The 25,756-nt window shown below is 42.3% G+C and overlaps 2 protein-coding genes across 2 annotated transcripts; both read right to left on the minus strand.

Moving 5' to 3' along the window:
• Nucleotides 1-6,793: 6,793 nt before the first annotated feature.
• On the minus strand, nucleotides 6,794-21,571 carry LOC118362028 (CD109 antigen-like). The gene is made up of 23 exons (XM_035742239.2): nucleotides 21,284-21,571; nucleotides 20,619-20,723; nucleotides 19,871-19,933; nucleotides 19,585-19,767; nucleotides 19,251-19,400; nucleotides 18,616-18,711; nucleotides 18,175-18,244; nucleotides 17,833-17,935; nucleotides 17,575-17,692; nucleotides 17,159-17,272; nucleotides 16,647-16,865; nucleotides 15,788-15,929; nucleotides 15,001-15,177; nucleotides 13,855-13,936; nucleotides 13,524-13,752; nucleotides 12,158-12,329; nucleotides 11,722-11,912; nucleotides 11,398-11,553; nucleotides 11,190-11,255; nucleotides 8,571-8,713; nucleotides 8,215-8,371; nucleotides 7,825-7,927; nucleotides 6,794-7,715 (listed from the first exon to the last, which is right to left on the minus strand). The coding sequence occupies exons 1-23, from the start codon at nucleotides 21,569-21,571 to the stop codon at nucleotides 7,525-7,527; spliced, it is 3,318 nt and encodes a 1,105-aa protein (XP_035598132.2). The 3' UTR covers nucleotides 6,794-7,524.
• Nucleotides 21,572-22,403: 832 nt separating this feature from the next.
• Nucleotides 22,404-24,375, minus strand: LOC118362153 (CD109 antigen-like). Its single transcript, XM_035742347.2, has 8 exons — nucleotides 24,300-24,375; nucleotides 23,878-24,114; nucleotides 23,629-23,754; nucleotides 23,455-23,494; nucleotides 23,211-23,292; nucleotides 22,986-23,094; nucleotides 22,666-22,804; nucleotides 22,404-22,435 (listed from the first exon to the last, which is right to left on the minus strand). The coding sequence occupies exons 2-8, from the start codon at nucleotides 23,941-23,943 to the stop codon at nucleotides 22,404-22,406; spliced, it is 594 nt and encodes a 197-aa protein (XP_035598240.2). The 5' UTR covers nucleotides 23,944-24,114; nucleotides 24,300-24,375.
• Between the last annotated feature and the right edge of the window lie 1,381 nt (nucleotides 24,376-25,756).

A 25,756-nucleotide genomic window follows, 5' to 3' on the forward strand; every position in this document is an offset into this window, starting at 1 on the left:
TCCTTAACTCATGCATCTTGGTTGGACTGTGAGGTTAAAGACAGTACAGTATGAAGATGGGCAGAAATCCATCCCTGATCACGCTTGTAGGCGATGTTATGGCAACGTTGGCTATTTAAGATCATGCACATAAACACATCAGGTCTAACAGTCATCTTACGCTGAACATTTCACTCAAATCAAAAGGACTCCTTCAATTTAAAGTTATTTTTGATGAAAATGAAAACGTGTCAGTTTGTCACTTTCGCAGCGGTTGGAGTAATAACATGTTCAACTACTTCAGATATTGGTTCAAATCTAGGCTATGCATTTAGATGGAGAAAATTAACAACTAAGGATGAATTTTTCACTTCTTGCATTGACTTCTTAAACCCCAAACCCCGGCCTGGTCTGCTTGGTCTGTTTAGCAAGCTTTTCCGGAAGTCTCACAATGTTGCACCTCTGGGTTTGAAACTCTGTTGCGAGATACTGTACCGAGTCTAGTGACACTATAGTGTTGCTTTTCCTGGGCAGAAGCAGCAGCCTACTATAGTAAAGTTGAGGCTATGATCCCCCGCTGTGAGTAACTAATTCAAACACATCCAATCAAGTTTAACACAACCTCGGTTCACCAGGTTTCACAGAGCCATGCCAAAGCATCAGGCCAGATTAATCACACAGAGGCAGCTGATGAGGGGGTCCTGCCATGTGTCAAGGCAGAATAAATCAATGACAGAGACTTCAGTTCACGACGTCTCAGCCTCTCATGCTTTCCCATTTCACCACACTGAGAACATCTGCATTTTGTTGGTTTAAAAGCCAATGGGACCTATTCAAAATAGTTGACTCGTTCTCTTTCTGCGTGGCCAGGCCTCTGAGTGGAAGGGTCATGACGACTTTCTGACTGGGAGAATAATACTGAATTGTGAAAGAGGACTCTTTGTTTGAGTTTCATGGTCTTTGAATGGCAACCTTGTGATCCAGACATGCACAGACACACACCCTCATCATTCCCAGTGCTTCCTGACAACACCCTGTGCTAACAACTTTTTCCAGACTCTTCATGTACGTCTCACTTCTACCTGGAAGCATTATGGTATTGTGGTGAGATTAGGGCGGTTTCATGTGTCTGGAATGACTAAAGCAGATAGCTGATGTTTCTTAGTCCATACAGGCTCTCTCTAATCCCCTGTGGGTCTCTTTGTGTCTGGGTTGGCTCAGCCCCCACCAACAGAGCAGAGCTGTCTGTATGGTGCTGTGGAAGGTCCCTGAGGAGATAGCACAAAGCAGCTCACAGGGTTGTGTAAATACAATCTGGCTAGGATGAAAGCTCAAATGAGTTTCCATGACTCTCCAGGATGACTGGAGTGTGGCCACCCAAACTCACACATCATTATGGCGGACATCACAGCCAATACAGAGACCAGTTAAAGCCAATCACTAGGGTTTTTCCTCTGTTCCCCATCCCTCTTCTTGTTGTTGAGAAGACCCCTGTTGTCTTTCATGTAGTTTACTGTCCTAGTTTACCAACCATGTGATTTTTGTTTGATTTCCCTTTTGTTATTGCCTTCCATTTAATCTCTGATGCCAGAACAAAACATTATGCCTATGTTTGTATGAAATACCAGGTATAGAACTCCAGTTTGAACAGCAGAAGTGTAATAGGCCTACAACTTCACATGCAAAATCATATGCAGAATGAATTCAAAAATCTAACTCATCCCCATGCAGTCACTGAGGTTTATTTGTAATAAAGTTAAAACTGTTTGTCTTTCCTTGCGTCAGATCTCTCTTCAACAGCAGCAGTACATGTTGCTCACCAGGCTTCCTGTTAGGGAGTGGGGATCATAAGTTAGTGTATTTCCTTAGTTCATTTCATGTTCTTCCCCATGGCGACAGTATTTTAGCAAACCATAATCTCCAATCTCTTGGACATTATTGAATATGAATAAATGTCACCAGTCTCAATGGTCGTGATTTGAACATCATGGTCATGATGTTGTCTAGAAACCAACATTATGACAGTTAGGGACAGATGTCTGCACCATCAGCCAAATTCAGAGATTCCTTCTATCAAACATTGCAAGTTTCAACAGCTGATTATTGAAAATAATTGCATTTTCTCTAACCATAAGTCTACAAATCATTCAGTTTCATCCCGAGAATAAATGCAATAACAGTGTTGTATCTGCATTACCAATAAAGTCTTCCCAAAACAAAAGCACATAACAACAGGGACTTACTACCATCCTGCTCCATGTGAAAATTGGCATCCTACTGCAAGACAATGATGCACCCCCGATACCCAGCTTTTCTTTGGTGCATAAAGGTGTTATAATTTCTCAGTTGTTTTAAAAGACACATAACCACATACTGAGTGGTCTGTCGTCTGTCCAGACTCCTTGCCTTCTTCCAGACAGTTGGATAACTTGTGGGGGGAGGATCTGCGGAGAACTACATTCTAGGCTACATTCTGGTCAAAATAACAAAGCTACATTACCTTAGACACTCTGACCCTGCCAGCAAAGATTCATGGTACCGTTCATCTCTAGCCCTAAATCCTCCATAATACCATGGTAACACCTCATAGAGACCAATACTTTATCACCTGTGTGGCATAACAGATGCCATAGACCTGACATCAGGATCAAGGTATGACCATGGCTGGCTAGTTGGTTGTCTTTAGCTAACCAAAGTGTTGGTATGTGTCAATGGTCAGTCATGACTAGATCGTCAAAACACTAAGATGGTTACTTGTAAACATGTCTTTAGACAACATACCTTAGATTTGCATCTACATTTTCCAACCAACTGCAATGAAAATCCCCAAAGGAAACTGACTCCCTCTAAGGCTAATTACAATGACACTCCACAACTATGTTTATGATGAGTACTCACACCTACATATGTGAGCACACAGTTATCATAATAATCACAGATATGTATATATGGCAAAACTATGTCCTAGTGTGTGAGGTTGTGTCTGTTTCCTGTTTCTTGGGATTACAGCACAGCCTTTGCAACAGAGCAGGACAATAACAAGCCTGCCATATACTGGCAAACAAAAGGTACTTCTCAGCCTGTCACACAGAAAGTATTCATACCTCTCGACTAATTCCACATTTTGTTGTGTTACTGCCTGAATTAAAATTAGATTAAATAGCTATTTTTTATGACCCATCTACCCATAATACACCATAAAGACAAAGTGAAAACATATTTTTAGAAATGTTTGCTAATTTATTGAAATATCAATTAAGAAATATCTCATTTCCGTAAATATTCACACCCCTGAGTCAATACATGTTAGAATCACCTTTGGCAGCAATTAAAGCTGTGAGTCCTTCTTGATAAACAAGGAGGTATTGTTTCAGAACACATTTTCTTATAGATGCAGACTATAACGATAATGATAAATTATATATACAGAAAAGTATGTGGAATTAGTGAATTTGGCTATTTCAGCCACACACGTTCCTGACAGGTGTATACAATCGAGCATACAGCCATGCAATCTCCATAGACTGTTGGCAGTAGAATGGACTCACTAAAGAGCTCAGTGACTTTCAACGTGGCACCGTCATAGGATGCCACCTTTCCAACCAGGCAGTTTGTCAAATATCTTCCCTGTAGAGCTGCCCTGGTCAACTAAGTGCTGTTATTGAGAAGTGGAAACATCTAGGAGCAACAACAACTTAGAAGTGAAGTGGTAGGCCACATAAGCTCACAGAGTGCTAAAGCATGTAAAATCATCTGTCCTTGGTTGCAACACTCACTACCGAGTTCCAAACTTCCTCTGGAAGAAAAGTCAGCACAAGAACAGTTCACCGGGAAGTTAATGAAATGGTTTTCCATGGCCGTCCAGCCACACACAAGCGTAAGATCAACATGCGCAATGCCAAGCGTTGGCTGGAGTGGGGTAATGCTCACCACCATTGGACTCTGGAGCAGTGGAAACACGTTCTCTGGAGTGATGAATCACACTTCACCATCTGGCAGTCCAACGGACGAATTTGGGTTTGGCTGATGCCAGGACAAAACTACCCCAATGTATAGTGCCAACTGTAAAGTTTGGTGGAGGAGGAATAATGGTCTGGGGATGTTTTTCATGGTTCAAGCTAGGTCCCTTAGTTCCAGTGAAGGGAAATCTTAACACTACAGTATGCAATGACATGCTTCATGATTCTGTGCTTCCAACTTTGTGGCAACAGTTTGGGGAAGGTCCTTTCCTGTTTCAGCGTGACAATGCTTCCTTTCAGAAAGTGAGGTCCATACAGAAATGGTTTGACAAGATCGGCGTGGAACATTCTTGACGCACCCATCCCTTTAGTGGGATCATTTTCACCAACATCTGCTGAATTGCAGAGCTCCAAATTCAAATGAAATTACTAAAAATATTTAATTTTCATGAAATCACAAGTGCAATATAGCAAAACACAGTTTAGCTTGTTGTTAATCCACCTGGCGTGTCAGATTTCAAAAAAGCTTTTCGGCGAAAGCATACCAAGCGTTTATCTAACGACATCTCTCTCAGCAGACAAAACATTACAAACCGCTAGCAGCAAAGTAGTTTGGTCAGGTCAATAATAAAGATTATGTTATATCCAAAATACCTCCATTTGGTTGGCGCGTTATGTTCAGAAATCCACAGGCTCGAGCGGTCACGACAGGGCAGACGAAAATTCCAAATAGTATCCATAAAGTTCGTAGAAACATGTCAAACGTTTATTATAATCAATCCTCAGGTTGTTTTTACAATATATAATCGATAATATTTCAACCGGACTGTAGCTTCTTCAATAGGAGAGAGAGAGAAAATGTCGGCTCCACTCTGTTTGCGCATGCAAAATGCAGCTGGCACCCAGCCATCCAATGACACGATGTGATCATTCTCGCTCATTTTTCAAAATAAAAGCCTGAAATTATGTCTGAAGACTGTTCACACCATGTGGAAGCCATAGGAAAATGAATCTGGTTGATATCCCTTTAAATAGAGGGAATGCATGCAATGGAACAGAGAGCTTTCAGGAAAAACAGCACTTCCTGGTTGGATTTTCCTCAGATTTTTGCCTGCAATATCAGTTCTGTTATACTCAGACAATATTTTGACAGTTTTGTAAACTTTAGAGTGTTTTATATCCTAATCTGACAATTATATGCATATTCTAGATTCTGGGCCTGAGAAATAGGCAGTTTCATTTGGGTACGTTTTTCATCCAAACATCAAAATACTGCCCCCTACACTCAAGGTTTTAACTGGCCTGTACAGAGCCCTGACCTCAACTCCATCGAACAGCTTTGGGAAGAATTTGAATGCCGACTGCGATCCAGGCCTAATCAACGAACTTCAGTGTCCGATCTCACTAATACTTGCGGCTGAATGGAAGCAAGTCCTCACAGCAATGTTGATATGGTGGCTGTTGTAGCAGCAAAGGGGGACCAACTCCATATTAATGCCCGTGATTTTGGAATGAAATGTTCGACGAGCAGGTGTCCACATAATTTGTCATGTAGTGTAATTTGGTGTTGCATACAAAAACAACCATTCTTGTGTACACAGCGACCTGACATGTTAATATTGAGGAATGAGGAATTAGTGTGTGTGTCTATTTCCTTTAAATGTGCTTAGAATGTGTGTGTGTGTGTTCCCATCCCCTCCTCAGCCTTGTTTATATTCCCAAGGGCACAGCGTGCCGTCACAGCTGACTGAGCAACATGTGTATTTAAGAGGGTGTCTTTGATTATTATGTGTTCGCATCTCACCACAACACAGGAGGAGCAAGGCGTGTCTGTGAATCCGTCTTTCCTGTGTACACTAACAACCTCATCCTCTGGTGAGCACACCAGTTTTTAATAGACGCTGTATGATATGGAGCCGTTCTGTGTCACTGCTCTGGGAGTTATAGGTGGTCACACAGCCAACAGGCTGCAGAGACTGATGAGTTGCATGACCTGTAGATTTAAATAGTTTTGTATGTTTACAAATGGACAGAAATTGTATGGACAAAGGTATTGTCAGTTAGTCACTCTCAGAGGAAGTCACTGGGAATGATATGGGAATGATAATAAGGTATTGGTGCGAAGACGTAGAACAGGCCCTGGAACAGTCCTGCTGCATCAGCTGCCCACGCTACGCCCTGTTATGTCTAGTCTGCGGTCTGTCCGTCCGTCTGTCTGTCTGTCTGTGAATAGAAACAGTTGAGGAACCCTAGTTGGCCAGTACACTAATTATCCCCATTCAGCTGGCTGTAGATAAAGCAGGGAAGGTTTATAATGACTGTGTAACAGTCATTCTGACAGAGTGGTGCTGTCCAGTATGGTAGAAGCAAGGTATTACAGGGTGAAAGCCAGAGAGCAGGAACTTGTCACACCCAAGCTTTGAGCTACATCACAATAAAGATGTGACGAGAGATATCCCAATGACAGATACTAGAGACATTACACATGTGAGATTAGCCAGCACCTGAAACAGAGTTTCACTTCTAAGTCCTTTCATCATCCTCGTGGTAGACTTTACGGTTGACTGACCCAAGCCATAGAAACCGTGGTTTCTCTCTTAACCTCGTCGCCAGGCTCAAATTGCTGGAGCATAGAGAGAGAGCCGGCTGGTGGACGAGATTACATCTTTCCTAAAGTGGCAAGAGTTACACAAACTCACAGAAGAGTCCAGTGCACGCAACGGCCAGATGCTGCCAAAAGTGCCATACATCACTGTAAGCTAAAACAGATTGAACCCACAAGATGCATTTGCATGGAGTCAAGTTGAGTGCTGCCAGAATAAATCTTAATTCACTATTTTACTGCTTCATCTTAACATGTCTGTCTTAATCTTCCAAAGGGTCAGAGACATGTGGAGGGTAAGAACCTAATCATCTTTATGTCTTCTGTTGCCAATCATCCAGAATCTGGGTTACATCATGAGCCATTTAGTCTGCCACGTAACTCATAATAGTGTCCTGCAAACTGTATATTCACCTCAATTTATTTGACTTTGTTTACATTTGGGTACAAATGAATGAGGTTACTAAAAAACCCAGATTTATGATAAATATTAAAAGTACATTCCACATTAAATCCAGCGCATCAAATAGCTAATAAAACAGTCTGATTTGGCCAATTTACTGGTTAAGGCTAAAGTAAATAAAATATATTCATAGAATAATAATTAGATATTTCTACAGGTAGTTTTTGCCTTCTGACAACGGCTTTTAAAATATGCAGTTTATATTATTACAATCTCAGTTAACATAGAACTAAAGTCTTGTGTAAATGGGCAGCTGCTGGATTAAGTTCTGGGTCCAAAAGTGATCAAGAAATGCTAGAATCAGGAGCTCCCCCCTCTCTCTTCGGGCAGAATGTCCGCTCCCATTCACAATTCTAAAGACGCTAATACCTGCCAAATCGTGATTTGTCCAAATAACTAGCGACGAAAAAACCTCAACATCAGAACTACTACTGCTCCTACTGCTCGTTATCTCACACATCCCATAGATTCTATGGTGCCAGTTATGTCTACGTAGATCTGTCCAGGAGACATTGATATTGTTATAACAGTAAAGCTGTAATTGCAATCAGTACACATCCCAACCAGTAGATGGCAGTGTTCTTTGTGTGGGCGGTGGAGGAGCTCGAGATTAATATTTCTTGCCTGCAGAGACCACAGTCTCTCCCACAGAAGGCACAGGAGCCCATGTCCTGCATCACATCGGAGTTGTAGGACCTCACTGCTTTACGCCCTTTAAGATATGGCAGAGGGAAATATTGTATTGATAAATATTGCATTGATAACAAGAGAGACAGTCTACGAATGAGTGATTGTCTGCTGTGATAGTAAAAGTTACTTACTTGGTTCATAGTAGTCGTACACCTGAACCACAGCATCATGCACACGTGACACTTTGAAGTTTCTTATCATTGGGATTCTGATGCACACCTGTGTTGTGGTCAACTGCAAATAAAAGTAATGAATTAGCTACACAATCAATAGATGATTGGCTACACACAATGTACACAATCAATAGATGATTGGCTACACACAATCCATAGATGATTGGCTACACACAATCTACACAATCAATAGATGATTGGCTACACACAATCTACACAATCAATAGATGACACAAATTAATCTTCCAACGTACAGCCAATACAATGTGTATTTTCCTAATTCCACCTCTGAAACAGCAGTGCTATTGTATCTAAACATGGGACGTACAATATGTAAAGTTAACTTACTGAATCTAAATAGAGGCTAACTTTCCCAGAAGAAGCCTCAACTTTTCTGACCAGGTCATCCGTGGCAAAAGCCTGTGGCGCAAGGGTGAAGCCACTCAGCACACCTACATCTACCAGCACCATACCTGTCTGAGCTATCTTCTGGCTCTCCAGCAGCCTAACACAGAACAAATACATGATTAAATGACCAAATACATGATTATATAATGAACATATTTCTGTCTGCTCACAGACATTTATCAAGACATAAAACTGTCTAGATAAATGTATAATAGTGGCTCAAAACACGAACATGTCTTGATGCCTGCAACAGACAAAGAATGGTTGAAAACATCTCCATAGAGATGGACACTTACCTGGTGCATATGGATAACATGATATGGTCCAGGTCATCCTCATCATCTAACACTTCAACTTCCAGAGAGAAACCTTCATGGTCTGTGTCATCATGGCTCCTCTCAGACAGCACTCTGTCCTCTATGTTGTAGAACACATTCATCTGAATGACAGGAGAGGTGATAAAAGTCAGTGGGTATCTGAGTTACATTGTAATTACTATAGTTATATTGTCTAAGGATAGTACTGTATAACTTGTTGTGGGCAACTACAATACTACAATAAACAAGAGCTTTGGGGGGCGGGGGTCTGCAACAAGATGTTTTGGGGGGTCTGTAACAAGATGTTTTGGGGGGTCTGTAACAAGATGTTTTGGGGGGTCTGTAACAAGATGTTGAGGGGGTCTGTAACAAGATGTTTTGGGGGTGTCTGTAAAAATATGTTTAGAGGGGGACTGTAGCAAGATGTTTAGGGGGGGTCTATAACAAGATGTTTTGGGGGGTCTATAAGATGTTTAGGGGGTCTATAAGATGTTTAGGGGGTCTATAACAAGATGTTTTGGGGGGTCTATAACAAGATGTTGGGGGGTCTGTAGCAAGATGTTTAGGGGGGTCTATTACAAGATGTTTTGGGGAGGGTCTATAACAAGATGTTTGGAGGGGGTCTGTAACAAGATGTTTGGAGGGGGTCTATAACAAGATGTTTAGGGGGGTCTATAACAAGATGTTTAGGGGGTCTATAACAAGATGTTTAGGGGGTCTATAACAAGATGTTTAGGGGTCTATAACAAGATGTTTAGGGGGTCTGTAACAAGATGTTTTGAGGGGGGTCTGTAACAATATGTTTTGGGGGGTCTGTAACAAGATGTTTTGGGGGGTCTGTAACAAGATGTTTAGGGGGGTCTATAACAAGATGTTTAGGGGGGGGGTCTATAACAAGATGTTTAGGGGGGGTCTATAACAAGATGTTTAGGGGGGTCTATAAGATGTTTAGGGGGTCTATAAGATGTTTAGGGGGGTCTATAAGATGTTTAGGGGGTCTATAACAAGATGTTTAGGGGGGTTTATAACAAGATTTTTAGGGGGTCTATAACAAGATGTTTAGGGGGGGGTCTATAACAAGATGTTTAGGGGGGTCTATAAGATGTTTAGGGGTCTATAACAAGATATTTAGGGGGTTATAAGAAGATGTTTAGGGGGTCTGTAACAAGCTGTTTAGGGGGGTCTGTAACAAGATGTTTAGGGGGGGTCTGTAACAAGATGTTGAGGGGGTCTGTAAAAATATGTTTAGAGGGGGTCTGTAACAAGATGTTTTGGGGGGTGTCTGTAAAAATGTTTAGAGGGGGTCTGTAGCAAGATGTTTAGGGGGGTCTATAACAAGATGTTTTGGGGAGGGTCTATAACAAGATGTTTGGAGGGGGTCTGTAACAAGATGTTTGGAGGGGGTCTATAACAAGATGTTTGGAGGGGGTCTATAACAAGATGTTTGGGGGGGTCTATAACAAGATGTTTGGGGGGTCTATAACAAGATGTTTAGGGGGGGGTCTATAACAAGATGTTTTAGGGGGGTCTATAACATGTTTAGGGGGGTCTATAAGATGTTTAGGGGGGTCTATAATATGTTTATGGGGGTCTATGAGATGTTTAAGGGGGTCTATAACAAGATATTTAGGGGGGGTTATAAGAAGATGTTTAGGGGGGTCTATAAGAAGATGTTTAGGGGGGTCTATAAGAAGATGTTTAGGGGGGGTCTATAACAAGATGTTTAGGGGGGGTCTATAACAAGATGTTTAGGGGGGAGGTCTGTAACAGAGGACTACATTAAAGGCAGTTGGAAGCAGGACCTTCCATCATATCCTCTCTGTGATACAATCGGAGCCGATTTAACATGGACCAGACGGTATGTGTTCCAGATGGTAATTGCCGTATTAATGTGGTCAATTACCACGTTTTTGTGTTGACTCGTCTCAACACAGGGTTCATGCTGCATTGTGGCGGGCAGATCTATGAGTCACAGCTGTTGCCTTCATTCACACTGGACATGGTTCCAAGATTGCATGGAAAGCTAGTGAGACAACCATTGTAATGTATGGCCATTAAATCTGAATTGTAGGAGTCATTGGAGGCCCCCTCCATTGCCTGTAATGGGTACAGGGGTACTAGGACCCCTGGGGTTACTTGGTCTATCCACAGGGGGTACTTGAGAACTCATGAAACCATGAAACCATAGGCCATAGGCCTACTGGGAAAATTCAAAACATACTTCAAATCAAATCCAATTTGATTGGTCACATAGGGGGGGTCTATAACATAAACATGGTTAGCATACACATGGTTAGCAGATGTTAATGCGAGTGAACCACTGTTCTGACATAGTTATGTCATCACATATCATATCAACTGCAAGCCCAAATAGAAAATTGTGTTCATAGGAATGACTTTAGGCATCCAGTTTTTTTATTTTACCTTTATTTAACTAGTCAGTTAATAACAAATTCTTATTTTCAATGATGGCCTAGGAACAGCAGGTTAACTGCCTTGTTCAGGGTCAGAATGACAGATTTGTACCTTTCGGTTACTAGTCCAACGCTCTAACCACTAGGCCACGCTGCCGCCGCAGTGATAAATAAGTAGCAATACCTGAAATAAGGCGAATCCTCTTCCCTCCATAAATACATTGATGAGTAAATCTTGTTCAGCATCTACCTGGAAAAATACAAGATCTCTATTAATACTGTACTGCCTTTAAACTATACATTATGGTGGCTGTTTGCTTGTGTATGCTGTTAGATGATCGTTGAAATATCATATATCTTGAAACAGACAAAGACCACTATGCCCAATTTACCTCTTTGCTCTGATGTACCAGGTAGTTGGTGGAGTTGATGTTGAAATGGGACACTGTAGGTGAGACTGAGGTGGACACTTCGACCCCCAGCTCAATGGCATCTGCCCCACTAAAGGCAGCGTAGACAGACAGGGCTTGTAGGGCTACCACTGTGTCCTAAGAGAGGAAAGGGTCAAAGGAGGTATCATCTTGGAAATCCGCCCATCAGGGATAAATCTCTCTTATTGAAAAGGTCACTTGAAGACAGAGGGTCATACAGATTCAGTGGCATGAAGATAGAGAGACTAGAGAGGGTCTTCTACAGTATGTGAAGTTAGGGTCTACCTGTGTGCTCCCGTATGCCCCCAGGTGGTTCCTCTGCAGACTCAGCCACTTCATGAGGGAGATGGCCTCCACCACACTAGCCCGCTTGTACAGCGCCAGCAACACGTAGGCAGCCATCTCTATCTCTGCTGATCGCGGCTGCCATGAGTCAGACACCTCGGCACTGGACGACCGCCAGGTCTGGACCCCATCTGGAGGGGACAGCAACAGACACCAGGTCAAACAGGATCTCGCAGGTAGATGGGCTGATGTCATCGATATTTACACATTATGTACATTATCATAAGACCAATGTCGATGGTTGAGACCATACTGTTCCTCAACTGATCACTCAAAAACAATATTGATTGTCAACATTTTGTCATGGGCTGTCACGGGCATCTTCTCTCTGTGGCACAACCTGTAAATAACCATAGCTAATTCAATCGCAAATTACCTCTAATATCAGCTCTCCTCTTGAGCTCATCCAGGGCTGTGCCTGCGGTGAGACTGTTAGCCAGAGACAGGGCGTATGCCGCCAGACACAGGCTGTAGTTACTGGACACCCCGCTAGCCACTTCGCCCTCCAGATAGCTCCTGGTCAGGGACTCGTTGCCGGGGAACATGCTCTACACACAGACAAGAATAAAGGATGGCATGAGACAGGGACACATCAAGAGAGACAAGATGGTGGCCCAAGGCCATCATTAAGTTTGCAGACAACACAACAGTGGTAGGCCTGATCACCGACAATGATGAGAGAGCCTATAGGGAGGAGGTCAGAGACCTGGCAGTGTGGTGCCAGAATAACAACCTCTCCATCAACGTGAGCAAGACAAAGGAGCTGATTGTGGACTATAGGAAAAGGAGGGCCGAACAGCCCCCCATTAACATTGAGAGGACTGAAGTGGAGCGGGTCGAGAGTTTCAAGTTCCTTGGTGTCCACATCACCAACAAACTACCATGGTCCAAAAACACAAAGACAGTTGTGAAGAGGGAACGATAACAACTTTTCCCCCTCAGGAGACTGAAAAGATTTGGCATGGGTCCCCAGATCCTCAAAAACTTCTACAGCTGCACCATCGAGAGCATCCTGACCGGTTGCATTACCGCCTAGTATGGCAACTGCTCGGCATCTGACCGAAAGGCGCTACAGAGGGTAGTGCATACGGCCCAGTACGTCCCTGGGGCCAAGCTTCCTGACATCCAAAGACTCCAGTCACCCAAGTTATAGACTGTTCTCTCTAATCCTGCATGGCAAGCATAACCGGAGCGCCAAGTCTAGGACTAAAAGGCTACTTAACAGCTTCTACCCCTAAGCCAAAAGACTGCAGAACAACTAAACTAATCAAATGGCCACCCAGACTATTTACATTGATTACTCCCCCCTTTGTTTTTACAATGCTGCTACTCGCTGTTTATTATCTGTGAATAGTCACTTGATAAATTACCCTGTATATTACCTCGTTAGTGGTATGTAAATGTATTGTGTTACTTATTGACTTGAGTATTTTTTACTTTAGTTTATTTAGTAAACATTTTCTTAACTCTATTTCTTGAACTGCATTGTTGGTTAAGGGCTTGTAAGTAAGTATTTCACGGTAAAGTCAAATTTGTCACATGCACTGAATACCTGTTGTATTCAGTGCATGTGACACATTTTTATTTGAAGGCTGAGACTCCTCAAATGTTTAGATTGTCAACCTTCTTCTGCTTACACTTGGTTCTAACTTTGGAGTGTATCAAACTCACTCAACTTGCCACCACACACACTGTGCTTTCATCATTTTTTTTGTAAATCTCAAACTCTTGGTTCTCCTTACCACATAGGCCTGGTCCTCCAGCAGTGTCACCAGTACATAGGAGGTGAGAGAGACGGGTCCATCCAGGCCTCCCTGCAGCTCAGTATGAATGACTCTGCCCATCTCGATGAACTCTCCCTGGGATCCCTGCTGCTGAACCAGCCAGCCCATGGCCTTGGAGAGAACACTCTGGTCAATCTGCATGAAGGACCGGGCCTGCAGGAAACACCTCAGGACAAACGCTGTCAGCCTGGACCAGGGAGAGTTGTGTTTGAGAACAGATACACTTTGAAATGAATGCCTTAAGTCTGAACCACAGTTATGATATTCACATGATTGTATAATGACTTACCAGGTACTACCAGAAGTGTCGCTGGCTCCAAAGGCACTGAAGGATCCATCATCTCTCTGGAAAGATAGCTGTCTCTGATATCCTGAACAGGAATGACAGAACATACTGCATATGAACATAACTCTTCAGAAGAGACAACATTATACTCAAATCATACAGAGTTATAGAGCATGGATTAAATAATACTGAGGATCATACTGAAATATAGGGCATGGAATAAATCATACTGAACTATAGGGCATGGATTAAATCATACTGAGTATCACACTGAACTATAGGGCATGGATTAAATCATACTGAGAATCATACTGAACTATAGGGCATGGATTAAATCATACTGAGTATCATACTGAAATATAGGGCATGGATTAAATCATACTGAGTATCATACTGAACTATAGGGCATGAATTAAATCATACTGAACTAAAGGGCATGGATTAAATCATGCCGAACTATAGGGCATGGATTAAATCATACTGAGTATCATGCTGAACGATAGGGCATGGATTAAATCATACTGAACTAAAGGGCATGGATTAAATCATGCCGAACTATAGGGCATGGATTAAATCATACTGAGTATCATGCTGAACGATAGGGCATGGATTAAATCATACTGAGTATCATGCTGAACTATAGGGCATGGATTAAATCATACTGAGTATCATACTGAACTATAGGGCATGGTTTAAATCATACTGAGTATCACACTGAACTATAGGGCATGGATTAAATCATACTGAGTATCATACTGAACTATAGGGCATGGATTAAATCATACTGAGTATCATACTGAAATATAGGGCATGGATTAAATTATACTGAGTATCATACTGAACTATAGGGCATGGATTAAATCATACTGAACTATAGGGCATGGATTAAATCATACTGAACTATAGGGCATGGATTAAATCATACTGAGTATCATACTGAACTAAAGGGCATGGATTAAATCATACTGAGTATCATACTGAAATATAGGGCATGGATTAAATCATACTGAACTAAAGGGCATGGATTAAATCATACTGAACTTTAGGGCATGGATTAAATCATACTGAACTATAGGGCATGGATTAAATCATACTGAGTATCATACTGAACTTTAGGGCATGGATTCAGCATGTGTGAAAGCTCATCACCTTCCATCATGTATGACAAAGCCTTGCTGCGTATCTCCTCGTATGGCTGGATGGATTTTGCCAAGCGCTGCAGGACATAGACGTTGGGAGCGAAGTTGATCATGTTCTGCTCTCCACAGCCGAGAGGCATCTTAACCAGCAAGCCCAGCCCTGTGATGGACAGGCCCAAGATATCACCTGTCACACCACACCCCACAAACAAGAAGGGAAGGGAGGAACCATTTAGACGTTATACAACCTGAACATTGTGGTGGTAATACAGACGGATTGGGTTTGATTTCACCAGAGGACATTTCAGACCAAGCACCCTGAACCGATGTGCGAGCAGAAAGAGAGAGAGAGAGATGGACAGATTAAAGAGAGGGAGGAGAAGAATATGGCAGAGATGAAGAGACAGAAAAGCTCTTGGTGTTTAGAAAAGAGGAATATGCCCTGTACAGTAAACACAAAGCGCAAGAAGATTCTAGGTTAGCATTCTACCATGACAAATACCCAACATCTCTGGACCTGACTGGTGATCATCATAAACAACCCAGCAGCTGCTCCGAGTCGGCTTGCCACAAATATTGTTTTGATAGCCCTCATTTCCTTTTCCATCATCTAACACCCAACATGGTAAATGACAGCTCTTTACTGGACTACCACCTGCCTGCTTCATGCCCTGTGTCTAAACACAAAATGAAACATGGGCGTATGCCGCGGTTGAGTTCACGACATGTAAAAAGTAAACAGAGCTATGTTGGTGATAACAAAAGATGGATTGTATAGAGTAGGGCAGGGTACATACCAACCACTGCCACGTGAACCCTCTCGCTGCCTGGCACTACATCTGGAGGGAAGGAGAAGTGGAGCTGTCTGGACAGGTTATGGTTGGTCGGAACCACCTCCAGGAACACGGTCTCTGAGTAGGACTGTTCTTTACCCTCAGGCTAAGAGAACACACAGACAGCGATTACGGGAGGAGTACCAATTGGAAATATACACAGAGTATACCAAACATTAGGAACACCTTCCTAACATTGAGTTGCACCCCCCTTTTGCCCTCAGAACAGCCTCAATTCGTTGGAGCATGGACTCTTCAAGGTGTCTAAAGTGTTCCCTAGGGATGCTGGTCCATGTTTTCTACAGTTGTGTCAAGTTGGCTGGATGTCCTTTGGGTGATGGACTATTCTAAATACACACAAGAACCTGTTGAGCGTGAAAAACCAAGCAGCATTGCAGTTCTTGCCACAAACTGGTGCGCCTGGCACCTACTACCATACCCCGTTTAAAGGCACTTAAATATTTTGTCTTTTCCATTTACCATCTGAATGGCACACAAAAATAATCCATGTCTCAATTGTCTCAAGGCTTAAAGTTCCTTTTTTAACCTGTCTTCTCCCCTTCATCTACACGGATTACAGTGGATTTAACAAATTACATCAATAAGAGATCATAGACTGACCAGGTGAATCCGGGTGAAAGCTTTGTCATGGAAAGAGCAGGAGTTAATGTTTTGTATACTCACTATAGTGTTAATTAGTGATTTACTGGGGTGTTCTGAGAGGGGTACTGAAAGGTGTGCATCAAGATACAGTTCATCATTTTACAGTCACCAAGGATCCATTTTATAACTTAGAAGACTCGGTTATTCAGCCCCGTTGTACCTTCACAAGCACTTTACGAACAATCTTTTCTGTGGCCTGTCCAGTCATTGCTTTCACAGACATCAATATCTCTCCAAAAACCAGAGGCCTGATGGGAAAGAGAGCGGTGGCGCCGCCCTGGCTCCCCACCGTCACTCTACGTGCGTTCACCATAGAAACAAGGTCTCGGTCTGCCAGAACAAACTCAAAGCGAGAGCTCTCAGCAACCACCACTATGACCTGTGGAGAACAACAGGAATGGGAAAACAATTGAGGAATGGCAAAACAATTGAGGATGGATCACTTACATCCAGGAAGCTGTTTGATGTGGGAGATACAAAGAGAATGGGAAGAAGGTAATGATTTCTAAGACGTTTTCACAAGTGTTTAACAACTTGGTTTTTTTGTTCACTGTTCGAGAGTCACACAAACTGTTCTTTGAAGAAATCACCCTCCATGGTGAGATTGTTAAGACCATAAACATGTGAGGAGAGGTAAAAAACCTCCTGGCCATTTCAACCAAGACCACCGACCTCCGTGTCCTCTTCTAGATGGTTGAAGAGGTTGACCTCGAGGACAAGCTGCTCCCCTTTGGTGATGCATTCTGGGACATCCAGAGACAGGGAGACATCTGTGGACACTATCAGCTGTGGGAGACAACCAATACTCAAGATTATCCTCAAAAATCGAATTCTAGAATATCTGAATATTGCACTGACATTAAATGAAACATACCATCTTTATCAACCATGTATTTATGTCACGCAGCCATACATGTAACCTATTGATTAGAGAGGCCAGCCAGCAACTAGAGGGGTTAAAAGTGGAAGTCAAATTTTGGTTGGACCTTGGGTGCAATTGGCCAATAAAGTTATATTAATCTTAATAAACTACTAGTTAGCTGCCCAAACTAGGTAACGGTGAAGGTAGTGGATAGGTCTTAACATACCTTCTGTGGTTTAAAGGTGAGGCCCAAGCCCAGGTTATCTGACATAACAAACGCCATTGCTCTCCAGGAGGTGATGCTGTCTGGGACAACCACATGGAAACTAGTTGTTGTTGAGTCACTGACACAGACAGGAAGGAATAGAGTATTTCAACATTCCCTGCAAATAACCCTGACCGTTTTCAATAGTGGTGAATGTAAACGGTATCCTCAAGAGTATTCACACCTAAGCCTTGTTAATGTGCTTCTCCTAATGCTCACCTGATGTTCATGTCCAGCCACAGCCAGGTCTTCGAGAAGTCCTGTCCCATGGAAGGCCTCCACTCCGGCCGATCCTCTCTCATGAGAGCCTCCGCCTCATGATCTGATGGATACACAACATAGGTCATCAGAACTATCTCAGCCTCCGTCACAGAGCCTGTACCACTGTGAATGTAGATGTAGTCTTTTATTTATGTAGTACGCCACAGCTCCACAAGAGGGAACCCTTGATTTCATATTCAATTCAGACACACAAATATCTCCCAATGTGTGTTTGTTTATACATTTTGTTCAAAATGTTTGTTTATCCAAACACTATAGAGTGTGTAATTGTTTTCATACCCATTTCAGTCTCCTGATAATCTCCAGTCGTATGTAAACTGGCATCTGTTAATACCACAAGGTTGCAAGCCTAAGATTTGAAAAGCAAAAAGCAAATGTTCATGACAACATTGTACACAAAACACTGCAGGGCAATTAGACCTGTGTGTATAAACAGAAAAGGTTTTGGATACTTTATATGGAATTTCATCTGCATGGTGTTCAACGTGTGAAATGAACACAATAGTAATACAACACATGTAACAAAGCCAGAATGATACAGTATGATAACAGGCGCTTCCATCACTGTCAAATACGTGTGTACGGCCCAGAAGTGGGTCAGGTTGCTCATGATGTTACATGACATTAGATAACTGGGTTGATTTACAGTGAGGCGAGGCTTGGGGTAACTCCAGGTTCAGTGTGGTCTATTCAGCGAGACACAATGTGTGGTGTCAATACCGTGAAAACGGAGAGCGGGCTGTCATTCCCTCCAGTTATTCCACTATGGTGAAGGGTCATCTCCTCCTTGAGGTATTCAGTCATTTCCGCCAGCACCTGAGAACAGTACAACACTAGAGTTACCACAACCTCTTAGAAAAAACATCATTCCACAACAATACAACTAGCTACATTACAGCCAGTTGGGTCAGTTCTGGGGGAGACTGAAGTTCACCATGTCTCCATTGATACAGAGCCTGACTGCTGAGCTGATTCGCAAAACTGTTACAGTCACAAGATGAACCACTTGAGGGTTATTCCAGGCTCAGTAAAATCTTTGAGATGAACCACTTGAGGAGATCATTATGAATGCAACTATGTTAATCGAAGGGAAAGCCCAAAGAGAAATACCTTTATCACTGACATTATCTGAAACCTCCTTTATGTCTGATTGAAATGTTCACTGCTTCACAGAAGTATCCATTTCAAATCAAATTTGATTGTATTCACAGATGAAATCTCAGATACGGGTGCTTTACAGACAATAGAGGCAATAAAGCACTGTAAATCCTAAACGTTGTTTACAGTAGGCTGTATTTCACGTGGCAGGGATTATATACATGTACAGTACAGTTTGGTATTGTTGTGTTCCTTACCTTCTTCTCTGTGATGTCACCAGAGTCAGAGTCCTTGTCCCCCATGTCCACCACCATGATTCCGACCAGAGAGCCAGGTTCAATCACAAGGACAGTGAGGGACACCTCTTCACCTGGCATCACCTTCTCATGGCTCCAGCTCAGATATACCTGAAGAAACATGTACACACAGTATAAGCAAGTAAAATATGCCAGACCTAGTCTGTACACTTAACAATGTTAGCATTCCATTTGTATTTCATGGCTTCTAACAGAGTTGCTAAAATCACCATTGAGGCTCTGTAGCATCATCAGTAAGGTTCAGACTGATTTATCTAGTGAATAAGTTAGTTACTTCATTTTGTAGGACTCCATGGGGCTTGATGAAGACGTGCATTGAGTCATTGATGATCTCTCCATCTGGTAGGACACAGAACACAGTGATGCAGGCCTCTGGTGACCAGGATACTGCAGGGGAAAGAGAGAAGGAGGGAGAGGTTGCTGTCCCAGCAGCCACCACCTGACCCCTGGACGTCACCTGGCAGTTAATGACACAAGAGGTCAAAGCAGAGGTCAACCAAAAGAGCACTGAGGAATCACTATACTTCTCTACAATCTCACCAACCAAGAGAAATACCTACCAGATAGTGAAGCTCAGTGAGTTGGAAAGTGCTCCCTACAGATATAGGAAGAGGTTTTCCAATCTGGAACATAAAATGCAAAAAAGTATTATTTTCATCAACTGTATACCATAGGTCAGGGTGACTCTACTCTTACCCTACAAGGTCTGGAGCCTGCTGGTTTTCTGTTCTACCTGAATTAATTGCACACACCTAGGGTTCCAGGTCTAAATCAGTCCAAATCAGTTGGACTAGTTATCGGAAGGTTGCAAGTTCAAACCCCCGAGCTGACAAGGTACAGATCTGTCATTCTGCCCCTGAACAGGCAGTTAACCCACTGTTCCTAGGCCGTCATTGAAAATAAGAATTTGTTCTTAACTGACTTGCCTAGTAAAATAAAGGTATTTTTTAATTTTTTAAATAACATGTTTCAAGTTAAACTGTAGCCTGGAAGATGGATAGCTAAACAAAGAGAGGAGCATGGACTCACTGAGGTCATACAATGTATAGCTGGGGAGGTGATGCCAACAAGGGAAGAGTATAAGATGTGTTGTGAGCTTTCTAAATGGATGCACTCAGCTGATGGCATCCTTGGTATAAAACACTTGAAACTTCTCTTGAGCTTTGGTCTCAATTCCTTATTGCAAAGAGGTTGCAATAGCATTTTTCTTTTAACAAGATACAGAGCTGAGTTTGAGGGCCTTAAGTTAAGGCCAGACTCATTTAGAGTTGCAGTCAAGTTTTGGTGATCTGGATGCTGGTATGTCACCTGTGGTGGAGAGCGGAGGCGTTGGATCTGGATGTATGATCCACTGGGAGAGGAGTGGTTACTATTGTAGAGCTCCAGGCTCTCCTCACTGCCCATGAACATGGCCTGCAGAGAACAAACTCATGGCTTGTAGTGTCACGTCACAGATAAAAGGTGCACACGCACAATTTACTCCGTTCTGGGTCCCGAGATTATAGCTCGTGGTGCACATGTTCATACAATCATAGAATGGTGACTTGGGATTGTGTTGGATTAGATTCATCTTGACCTACTGCAGGGCTCTCCAACCCTGTTCCTGGAGATCTACCCTCCTGTAGGTTTTCAATCCAACCCCAGTTGTAACTAACCTGGTTTAGTTTATCCACAAACTAATTATAACAAATCAGGTGCGCTAGATTAGGGTTGGAGTGAAAACCTACAGGACCGTAGCTCTCCAGGAACAGGGTTGAAGAGCCCTGACCTATACTACTGAGAGGAAAATCTGTGGTTCCATACTAGGTCAAGTATACCTTCCGATGTGTATTTCTTATATAGTTTTACTGCTTACCCTCACTTGACAACTGAGTCATGATTAATATCCGTTCAGCTGAATTGCTGAAAGTGAGTTTCGTTGCGTATTGAGATTCCTGTGGTAGAGAGTAGCTCCTTGAAACGTGTCTATTCACCTGAATGAAAAGCATCTCTACTTGTTTGCGTAACTGGAACTCAATGTGTACGATCCCATCCTCAGGCACTGGTAGAGTCAAGCGTCTATAGCTTTTTATGTCCTCCATCTTGTCTTGTTGTAAATCGGAGTTGGTTTCTCCCTGGTTCTGTCCGATGGGCTTAGATGTTCTGTGATCGATGTCAATGAACACAGAGTTAATCCGATCCTCTGGAGTCAGAGGGTCGTTGTCGTACCTGGATATTTTCAGCTGAGGGATACAGGAAGGTGTAGTCTGTGATTCATACATTATTATTAGAACAGTGAACTAGTGGTACCAAAGGTAGAGGTATGTAGAGGTATGTATTACTCCAAGCCAATAGATATTTACCACTCACATGTGTTGAAAAGTTTAAAGATGGCTTCAGAACATGTGGGAAATTGTAGAATTCAAGGTGGTATGTATTCTCCATAACGTGCACGACCACAGTCTTATTGGTTTTGAGTCCTTTAGGACAAAAGACAATGAAACAGGTAACTACCAAAATAAAGGAAACACCAACATAAAGTTTATTTTAAAACGGCAGGGCGTTGAAGCCACCAAGAGCCAGAACAGCTTCAATGCACCTTGGCATAGATTCTACAAATGCCTGGAACTCTATTGGAGGGATACGACACCATTCTTCCATGAGAAAATCAATCATTTGGTGTTTTGTTGCTGCTGTCGTGGAATACGCTGCTTCAGAATCTCCCTAGAAGTGCTCAATTGGGTTGAGATCTGGTAACATACGACTCTGGCATATGGTTTACACTGTTTTCATGCTCATCAAATCATTCAGCGACCACTCGTGCCCTGTGGATGGGGGCATTGCCATGGTAGTCAAAATAATGGGCAACTGGGCCTTTTATACATAAGCATGATGGGATGTTAATTGCTTAGGAATTGCTCAGGAACACACCTGTGTGGAAGCACCTGCTTTCAATATACTTTGTATCCCTCATTTACTAAAATGTTTACTTTATTTTGGCAGTTATCTGTGAACAATCCAGCTATATTAAATTAATTTAAATATGCATCAAATTGTTACTTCAATTTTAGCAATATTCTCAAAACACGTGATATACAGATGTAGGATCTTAATTTAAGCCAGTTTGCTACCGCAGGAAAATAATCCTGCAGCAATAAGAAATGTGAATTATTATGTGGATTATAATCAATTGACATGTTTGTAGGGGTTGATACATTTTACATAAGGGAAAATCAAGTCAAATGTGAAAGTGGAAATTAAACTTCAGAAGCCTTTTTAAACCTCAAATACACTACAAAGTTTTGAATTTCCTGCATTGTAGGAACGTTCTCCTGCAACAGGGTGATCAAATTAAGATCAATCATCGGTACCTCACCTGTGGACATCTCTGTAACACAAGCTGTAATATAAAGGATTCCATTGGTGTGGTGCTGAGAATTATTCAGATCTGTTGCCCTGTGCTGGCGTACAGGGGGATCATCTTGGCTGATGAGAAACTGGGTCGACCCATGAATCTGAAAGAGATTGTCAGATAGATGATGTGTATGACATTCTGGCACCATTGTCAGGCAGGTACACCTGTAACATATATCCATTTTGGATCAAACAGTTACTGAATCCTGGCTCAAACTGGATTTAGCTAGCATGGTTTGCTGTTACTGGTTTCACTTCATAAACTTAACATGACAGTCTTACATCTTTAGTTGCATTATGGACAATGGTTGGACGGCCAGAGTTGAACAAAGCAGACACCAGAGTAACGGTGACAGACAGTGTCCCCTGGACTGGCTGTCCATTGGCGTGTCTAGAAAGAAATATCATGTATGTGAACCAATAGAATTTACATATTGAAAGTACATTTTTCTAGCACCTTTAATATCGATATTAAATATTTGCTTGTTATATTAAAGCCTGACTCACTGAGCAGTCACAGTCCCTGAGAGGTCGTCTACCATGACAATCTCTGGGGCCGTCTTTACCTGCACATTAAAGTGGGGCGGCTCTAGAACAGCCAAAAAGAGAGGTTGAATAGATAGTCTGATATGTCAACTATCGGAAACATTTCAATGACCCGACCCCCCTCCACCCTTCCATTCCTTTAGCCAACCCTTAACTAGGCTGTTTCCAATCATTAGCTATGGCAACATAGCTAGGATTATCTTACCATAGTAATCCACCACGAACTGCTCCTCTGTGGTCAACTCCTACAGAGAAACAAAAACCAATGTCGATGGGGTGAAACTAGATCAGATCTTCATCACCGATATGAAAAACAGAACGTATTCATGGTGGAATACAGTAGGATGACAATGCAGAATGATAGTATGGTGAATCATACATCCACCATGGTCTCGATGGTCCATATGCCGAGGGGAGTGGTCTGAGACAAGTGGAATTCTTTGGACACAACGCCCAGGTAACTGTTCAGGGACGGCCACCCTTGGATGAGGTTCCCTTTGGGATCCTGGATTACAGGGCAGGTAGCACAAAGGGATAGTCAAACTGTTTAGAACACAACACAGGCTGGAAATCTATTCATCACCCTGGGTTTTGTTTCGATGTTCTCACACAGACAATTCAGACCCACCCTTATCGAGACATACACACGGCCCTTGTGTGGCTTGCCGTCTGGTTGGACGGACAGGACTCTCATTTTGACCGTGTCTCCTGGTCTATAGTTGTGTTTATCAGTCTGGATGAAGGTGGAGAAACTCCTGGGGTTGAAGCGTAGAGTGGTTGTGTTGATGAATACCAATCGTTCTCTTTGGTATCCCCACACATGCAGTTTAAAGGAATACCTCTGATCAACAGAGCTCTCAGGAAACTAAAAAATAAAAAGTATATTACTTAATTGAGTTGATCTTATATATATAGTCAAAATGAATGCCATGCTTGGTCTAACTGGTCAAATGTGTATACTTTTTGTATCATCAATGGTTCTTCACACACCCCTGACCAGCCCAGATATTACCTCAATAGACAATAAATACAGATTTAAAAAATACTCACTGGAGGAAGATCTAGAACTCCAGTCACACCTTCGGAAAAAAATCAGCAACAATGTTTAAGTTGCTTAATAACAAATAGTAAGTTTAACATCTTGCCAAGTTATCTTGCAGTAAGCATCATATAAGTCAATGTCACCTCCTGTAAAGGTGCTCTCTGCCTGGACCAGGCTGGTGTTGCCATTGGTCAGCTCTGCTGTGACCCTGACTGGATCGTTAGTGAGGATGGTGACAGCCAGGGAGGTAGGGGTCCCAGGATGCAACACACTGGGAGCTGATATCAAGTATTTTGCACTCATACTGAGAAAGAGGAGATAGAATTCTGATCTTTTTTCCACTAATCGGTCTTTTAACTAATCACAGTTATTTTTAAGAGGTAATCTGATTGGTCAAAATACCAATTACTGAAAAAAAATATTAGAATTGGTCAGCCTGTGTAAAGCCTACGATTGTTCAAGCAATCAATAAAACATGCTTCTTGGCTCCTATGAGTTCTGACTATCAGACATGAGTACTTCTAATAATAAACAGATTACCTGACAGAGAAGACCCAGTCATCTTTAGAAGTTCAATTTAAAGATATGGCAAAATATATGAAATAAATCACAGAAATATCTAATTATCATCAGCTCAAATTGAAGGTGAATTACCTGGAGGAGACCTGAGTAGAAGTAGAAACGACAGCCAGTGCCACACAAAATCTCAGGAGCCAAATCCTCTCCATGTTTTCTTTACTGTACCCAGGGCCAGACTGAAAGAAACACCAGTCCGTATTGCTCGAACCAACTCCACTGACCCGTTCCGTACCTGTACAAACCACACCCAGTGTGGAGTCCAAGCGGCTACCGCCCTGCCCTTACTCAGCCCCACACACAGACAGCCATATCAGGTTCATCCTGTGTCATGCTATGGGGGGCTGAAGAGGATCATGTGGGGATTGACACTACATTTTGACCCAGAGGGACCATAGTCAGTAGCTGAGATGATACCGCGCATTAACTAAATCCAGCTTTTTCAATATCACCAACTTGGAACAAAAGTTAGCTTGTAGCAAAACAACTTCCAAGCCAAGAGCTATATGAGTAATATTATTCAGTGTTCTAAGGTTTTCATCATTCATTCAAGTACAGTTGAAGTCAGAAGTTTACATACACCTTAGCCAAATACATTTAAACTCAGTTTCACAATTCCTGACATTTAATCCTAGTAAAATTTCCCTGTCTTAGGTCAGTTAGGATCACCACTTTATTTTAAGAATGTGACATTTTAGAATAATACTAGAGAATGATTTATTTCAGCTTTTATTTCTTTCATCACATTCCCAGTGGGTCAGAAGTTTACATACACTCAATTAGTATTTGGTATCATTGCCTTTAAATTGTTTAACTTGGGTCAAATGTTTTGGGTAGCCTTCCACAAGCTTCCCACAATAAGTTGGGTGAATTTTGGCCTATTCCTCCT

The sequence above is a fragment of the Oncorhynchus keta genome, chromosome 29 (assembly GCF_023373465.1).
Source record: "Oncorhynchus keta strain PuntledgeMale-10-30-2019 chromosome 29, Oket_V2, whole genome shotgun sequence".
NCBI classification, from domain to species: Eukaryota; Metazoa; Chordata; class Actinopteri; order Salmoniformes; family Salmonidae; genus Oncorhynchus; species Oncorhynchus keta.